The 7732-nt window shown below is 43.2% G+C and overlaps 1 protein-coding gene across 1 annotated transcript in view; it reads left to right on the forward strand.

Moving 5' to 3' along the window:
- Window positions 1–7486, forward strand: part of LOC124594490 (paired mesoderm homeobox protein 2B) — a 537638-nt gene extending 530152 nt beyond the window's left edge. The window contains exon 9 of the mRNA XM_047132865.1: window positions 7345–7486. Coding sequence (XP_046988821.1) covers window positions 7345–7486 — 142 coding nt within the window. The remainder of the gene's footprint in view (window positions 1–7344) is intronic.
- The last annotated feature ends 246 nt before the right edge of the window (window positions 7487–7732 follow it).

Raw genomic sequence — 7732 nt, forward strand, 5'->3', positions numbered from 1 at the left:
AATAGCGAAGAGTGACACTGGTGAAAGTGTACGAGAACAGAAGCAAAAATGTGCCAGTAAATATGTGTTCACAGTTGAGCCGTTTGCGAGATAGCTGCGAATGCGTCGTTACGATCTCCCTCGGATTTCAATGTGAAATGTTGTCCTGCTTAGTCCAAGGGCTGTTCAAAAACCATCCGTCTTTTATTTATAGAAGCAATCTTTATTCAGATGCAATTCTTTGACACTAGTCACCTTCAAAGCAGTCGCCTTCATCTTCTACATAACTCTTCCAAAGCTGCTGTCACTGCTGAAAGCATTGCTGGAAAGCCTCTTTTGGTATGGTGCGCAGCCGCTCCGTCGAATTCTGCATAAAGTCTTACCTGTTTTGAAATCTGAGTCTTTTTCCAGTTTAGGGAAAATCCAGAAGTCACTCGGTTCTAGGTCAGGGGAATAGAGAGACTGATAAACCACAGCTGTGTTGTTTGGTCAACTTACTTACTTTACTTTTTCGTGTCCGGAGATTCGTTTCAAAGCCTTTCAGCCCAATGTCGGACCAAGTCCAATGTTTCTCTCTTCTCAAGCCATAGTTCGTCAAGGGTACACATTGTGGGGCAGATGGAACACCGTAGAAGGTGTTCCATATCCTGAACTTCGCCACAGTCGCATTTGTTGTCTCCTTCGTCCTTGAAGCCCCATTTGACTAGGTTTGCTTTAACTGGTGCTACGCCTGTTCTGATGCGGTTCAGTGTTCTCCAAATCTTCCAGCTTAATGTACTGCCGCTGGGTATTTCTCGTGAGGCAGGGTAGTCCTTCGGAGGCTCGTTCAATTCACTAGTGAGAAATCTCTTGCGGGATTTAAGTCTGCTACGTCCACATGAAGAACCATGCTGCGGGTGGCGCTCGTCGAAAATCTGTTTAAATTTTTCTGTATGTTCGTGCGCAATTCTTCGGGATTCAGGAGATGAGAATCCAGCTGCTTTGTATATTTTCCCAAGTGGAGTGGGTTTCAAGCATCTTGTTGTTAGCCTGCATATTTCATTAAGGACTGTAGTGACTTTTTTGGCATGTGTGGATCGGGACCATACGGGGCATGCATATTCTGCCGTGGAGAACAAAAGTGCTTGAGCAGTTGTTCGTAATACAGTCGTACTAGCTCCCCATTTACTATTCGTCAGTTTTCTTAAAATATTGTTCCTGGCAGCAACTTTTTGGCAGGTTTTTTCACAGTGATATCTGTACGTCAGTGATCTATCCAGCACGACACCAAGGTATGTTGGTTTGTCCGTATGGTCCGGTTTGTTGCCATTCCATGTGACGTTCAGCTTCCTGTTTGCCTGTTTTGTGCGGAGGTGGAAAGCGCTAACCTGTGTCTTAGATGGATTTGGTTTGAGGGAGTTCTCTTTATAGTATTCAGACATTACTTGTAGCGAGCTTTCTAATTTCCCTTCTACTTCCTCGAATCTATTTCCTTGTGCTGTAATCGCCAGATCATCGGCATACAAGAAATGGGTAGTACGTTGCGGTGTTGGTTGATCATTGGTGTATAGGTTAAATAGTAGGGGGGCCAGCACACTGCCCTGGGCGAGACCGTTCTTTTGTCGACGCCATAGGCTTTTTTTTTTTTTCGTCCAGCATTACATAGAACTGTCTGTTTTGCAACAGAGATTCAATGATTTTTGTGAACTGATGGTCAAAAAACTTTGAATCAACCGAGAACAATGAACGGGTGCGTTGTCGTGGCGAAGGTACCAACTGCCTTCTGCCCACAAGTCCGACCGTCTGCGTCTCACTGCTTCATGAAGGCGACGCAGAACATCTTGATGATACTACTTACTGACATCAGTACCTTGTCGGGCGTATTTTTGGGGCTCAGAGCTGATGGAACGCCAGGACCAAGGAATTGTCGGAGCCCCAGATTCATCGTTATTGTATGTCCGACGAGCAACTGGTTCTGCAGAGACTACAAGGGCCATTAATAAGCCCTTCCGCCTACTGCCATTGACCTCTGTACACCAGCAAGCCCGTTTTCAGTGGTGTCGGGCACATTCGGCCTGGAATCTCATTGACTGGAGTTGAACTGTCTTCAGTAATGAGCCCCGCTTCGAACTGAGCCCCAGTGACCGCGAGGACACCCTGGACAGCAATGCAATACCAACTTATCCGCCACAGGACCCCTTTGGTTGTTATCCAAGGCACTCTTACAGTACAGCTGTACTCAACGATACTGAACGATATTATACGTCCAGTTTTCTTACCCTTCATGGCAAGCCGTACTGAGCGTACACTTCAGCAATATGATGTCCACGCGCACAGTCTGCTGCTGGTCTTCGTCCCTACCAAACCCTACCTTGGTCAGAAAGGTCGACGGATCTCTTCCCAATTGAGAACGTTTGGAGCTTTAAGGGCAGGTCCGTCCAACCAGCTCGGGATTTTGTCGATCTAACTCGCCAACTGTACAAAATTTTGCATGATCTCCCTCAGCAGGACATCCAACAACTCTATACATCCAACAACTTTACCGATCAATGCCACGCCGATTAACTGCTTGCGCAAGGGCCAGAGGTGGAACAACGCGTTATTGCCCTGCTCAGTTTATGAAGCTCTTTCTCTTGAATTAACCATCCGATTTTTCTGAAGTTGTAATCATTTATTTTTTTTGTCTGTACATGCACATCGCTTCTACCGATTTGCGTCTCATTACAATTACACCTTCGCAACATGTCGTTATTTTTTGTCGTAACGTATATTAGTGTAGCGTGTATGTAAGGCAGAATGTGGACAACCTACCTGAATGTGGAAAACCGCCGGAAAAGCACATACAGACTAGCCAGCGCTTCAGCCTTCGTCGGTAAAGCGACGGGTAGATCCGATAGAGAGAAGCTCTCGTCCCCGTGTCCCGGAAGCGAGCGCTTTAGCGCTCTCCCGTATCCAGGCGGGTAGTTTCGTCTTTACTGTAATCGCTAAGGATGTGATTTTGTCTTTCTCCATCCTCTGTGGTAAGATAAGTCGTAGGGTCAGTGTTGCTGTGGTGTCACCGCCAGACACCACACTTGCTAGGTGGTAGCCTTTAAATCGGCCGCGGTCCGTTAGTATACGTCGGACCCGTGTGTCGCCACTATCAGTGGTTGCAGACCGAGCGCCGCCACACGGCAGGTCTAGTCTAGAGAGACTCCCTAGCACTCGTCCCAGTTGTACAGCCGACTTTGCTAGTGATGGTTCACTGACTACATACGCTCTCATGTGCAGAGACGACAGTTTAGCATAGCCTTCAGCTACGTCATTTGCTACGACCTAGCAAGGCGCCATATTCATTTACTATGTCTTCTGAACAGATACTTTGTGAATCACGTACCGTCAAGAGCGACGTTCATCATTAATGGATTAAAGTTAAGTACCAAACTAATTACGCCCGCTTTCTGAATTCTCATTCCTTGTCATGTTCCAGACCTCACGTCAGTATAGTTCTTCCCTCCTCACGCCAGCCTGCGTGAGCTAAAACGCGTGCATTTCGGCCTGCAGTTGTAACACGGTGTTGGCTCTTCTGCCAACACAACAGTTGCCTCGCTGGACATTGTCAAAATGCAGACTGTGTAAGTGAAGCAAACAGAAACATGCTACGAAAGAGCACGAGCATGTAAAGATGACTAAGCGGCTGCTAGCGGACTTCTGTGGAGGTGCCTGACGACAGGTGTCAGAACCGGGGCAGTAATCCCGCACATCGAAACGTAGACCTTGTCCAGAGTCGGAAGGACGTCTGCAGACGCGCGGGACGTCAGATTAGATGCCGGGGGACGTGCAGTCTCCAGAGCGCGAAGGAAAATCCAAGGCAGGTGGGGGAGAGGGGCTAAGCAGACAACACCTTCTGCCACATTCTCAATATTCAACGTGTACATTTCTTATTTACTGGGAACAGCGCTGTATGAAATTAAATTTCACTATTCTCAGAGCTAACAGCAGGCAGATGAGAATCCAACGAATGGAGCGGGGGTGGGGCCTGAGAGAGGGGGGGGGGGGGGGTATTGTACTAAAAGCGTTTATGGAAAATCGTGGTTTGAACACAATTATATTGTCACTTTATTAAACAACCTCTTTCTATCAGACTCGGTCTACCCTCAGTTATACAGTGACATCATGAGATGGCAAATCATAACCTTTAACGGATATCGTGCCATAAACCAACATATTCTAACCAACAGTAGTATTATAGTTTGATTTAACAGGGGACTGTGGAGACGTCTGCTAACATCCGAAGTTAACCTATTGTCGCTGAGCTTATTCCTATTGTAGAAATCGATTTTTGTGGTTTCCTTTCTTCTTAATCTTTGTGTTATTTGCTTTGCTTTCATGATACCTTGAAGAGATTACACGACGTTACGTTATTTTTCTTTTTAGTATCCTCTTACACGAGAGATGTTATGTCTGAAAGGAAAAGGGTATTTACGTTGCACAGAGAGAAAACATACACAATGTATAAACGGGGACGTAAGCAGATAAACGTGTTTTAATGTATTATTTGACGAGAAAAATAATTTTCGATTTTATTTAGCACTTAGCAAGAAACCGAAATATAAAGGATAAAGTAAAAAAAAAGCGGTTGTTTGCTTATTTCGAGATACTGCTTGATATTTTTGTACGTCTGTAATTTGTCGAGCAAATATATTTGGACGACGCTTTTCCTATTCTTTTAGTTCTCACGAGTGTAGAGAATTTACCACACGGCCTATGACAAGAACATCCACTACGAATTTTGCTTTGGTCTCTAATAAATTTTATCATCAATGCTTCTTCGTATATTTTCTTACAATATTTCAGTTTTTTTCTTAGAATGGTTGGTGCTTCATAGTCTCTCTTTCACCGTTCAGCACACCAGGCAGTTGTCACACCAGACGCTATTTCGGCGTTGACGTGTAAACGAGAATGACCATTCAATACAGGCGAGATTCAGAACAGGAATAAAACGCCGGGGGCTCTGCAGCCGGCTCACTTATCTCGAGTAGTCAATTAAAGCAAGAAATTGGACCGTGTAAAAAGCGGGTTTAACACCAAACGTGTTTCTGTCAAGTTTCACCATCGCCAGTGGGTTCATTTATTTTCTTAGTATCACATACTGATGTTTATGTGGCTGTCGGAGATTCGCAGTGCTGCAGATATTTTACTCCAGTCTGTCATTTTTTTTTTATTCCGCATTTTCATACGTCTTCACGATAAGAAAACTGCGCTTTCTAACACGAACTGTGTTTGCTCAAAATAGAACCGTATTTCCATAACCGTTCGTCGGCTAGATTGCATTGGCAAGCTCCATACAAAATTGCATCGATTTCGCAAACTTCATAGATTGCCTGCCTTCTGTCCTTGTGAATCACTTCACACTTTGTCTAACATTTCCGGTTTGTGCATGATGACTGTTGGTCCGAGTTTTCATCATTCTTCACAGACCCCCGGGCATCTTTAAATCGCTTGAATTAAGCGAACGTTCTTTCTTGGCTCAAAGCTTCCTCACCAAAAGCCTCGTTTAACATGCTGCGGGTTTCGATTGTAGTTTTGTGGAGCTTAAAACAAAACTTAATGAAGATCGTTTGTTGCTTTGAGTCAGCCATTTCGAAATTTTCACACACAGTAGATAAACAGTTCGTAAAGAAATCAGCAATAACGTTCAGTCCGACGCGCGCACAATGATGCCACGTGGTGACTGGCAGTAGGAAGACACTTAGAGACGCCTAGCGGTGACAGTTGTAACTATTATATTGTTCTTGTATGTAGTTGTAAACTAAACTGATTTCCTATTCTTAAGCTTTCATGTACGTCTGTGTTGAACGTGGACCAGAGCAATGCAAGTGGTGTGATTACGTAAACGCAACCCTATTAATAGAATCGCCAAATACTAGTGAAACTGTATAACTGTATTGCAAATAACTTTTATCAAAAATAATTAGAAAACGTAAAACTGTACATTAAGTAAGCTGTCATGTGAAATGCTGTGTAGCGCAGTGCAGAGAAATTGCTACAATTCGTGATATCACAGTAAGCGACTTGGAGTTCCATTACGCAAAACTAACAGAATAAAAGTTCTGCATAAAATTACAAAACGGATTTTGAAAGAATAAATGTCCAAAATGATTTTATTAAAATACGCTATAAATTTACGTAAGCAAACTGACTAAATAAATTTCCAAACATTAATTGATGCACAAGCGAATGTAACATTGCACTGTAAGAATAAGACTGTCCAATGAAATAAAGAAATCTAAACTGAACTTTACCTAAACTGAACCTTGTAACAATTTTGAAATGCAAAACTTAACAGTAAATGATCTCACTGTGTCCTGACCGTAATGTTAAACTGGTCCTAACAAATGTTCGTGACTTACCTTGTGGCAACGGGAATTCGGTATTGCTCGAAAGTGTTGAAATAATAAAAATGCCGTTCAGCAACAAACCAGCTCAAGAAAATAAACCTTTTCCAGTGCAGTGCAAAGAAAATCAACTATGTTAATCACATCATGCTTTACTTTTTGAGCAACTGTATTCCCCTAAGCGCAATGCGGCGATACACAATTACAAAACAAAATTTTCGTGAAGAGACATTGGTAGAAACTCGAGTTTTTAAATGATTGAAAGAGCGTAGCATTCAAAAGCTGCATTGCGAAACTCTGATTCCTTAGCAATTACAACCATCCTTACAAAAATCACTCCTTATAAATAAATTATGACTCTACCATACAACACACTAGTGACATTGTGAATGAGTAGCGAAACTGTAACTCTTGAGTGACCCAAACCAATAAAGAGAAAATCATCGAAAATTTTACTTTTACAGACTCATATAAATTACGCGCGAGAAAGCAATACAGTGACAAACATTACCTGAAGATTTTCACCATACTGAAATCAGTCTTTACAAAATCATATTTCCAGGAAACACCCTCTGCATTTGCATCTCTGTTGTTCTGCTAGTTGCTTCCAGACCACTCAGCAGTGTAACCAACACCCGACTCCTTCACTTACTTCTCAGTGAGTGACACAGGTCACGACAATGCTACTGACAACCAAAGATCACATTGCTTGTACTGAGAACCTCTGTGGCGTAACATATCGACTATTGAAGACCTGTGTTTCATTGATATCTAGTGTACAAATAGGAAGAGAGCTACTTTACTTTCGTTGAGTAACTTAAATTTGTACTGATGATAGTTTTCGTACAGTATTCAGACTCTCCAAAAGTTTGAGTAGCTGTTGTTTAACCGTAAATTACTGTCTCTATAGGAAAATGAACCAACAGTTTGCCCCTCGAACAGGGCAAGCCCTTTGTAAGCTAAACTGAATGTCAACAGAGTGGTGACGGGATCTCTGGTGTTGTTACAGGGGCGGCTTCCGGCCCGTTCTGGACTCGGGACCTTCGCGAGGAGCGCCTCCTCTGTTCTTCCCGCCGCACTTGACGTCACACCTCAGCTCACAGTTCACGCCACCGCTCTTCCCGGGACTCAAAGGTCAGTCACATCCCTAAATACTTTGTGACCAGTCTCACAGTCAGAGGCGGTTGTTCGCAAACTCCACGTACTAGACATGCAGGGATTTAAACCGACCTCTGTCTGTTATGAAATAGTTATGAAACAGTAATTTTATCTTGAAATTCATCCACTGGTCCGTGTTTGTTTACAAAAACAATAATATGGAATTTTGGGTCCTCCTTCATGCAAAACATTTTTCTTATTTATTTACTCTCCCAAACAGTTTCAGCGACAAATATGGC

The sequence above is a fragment of the Schistocerca americana genome, chromosome 2 (genome assembly GCF_021461395.2).
Source record: "Schistocerca americana isolate TAMUIC-IGC-003095 chromosome 2, iqSchAmer2.1, whole genome shotgun sequence".
NCBI classification, from domain to species: domain Eukaryota; kingdom Metazoa; phylum Arthropoda; class Insecta; order Orthoptera; family Acrididae; genus Schistocerca; species Schistocerca americana.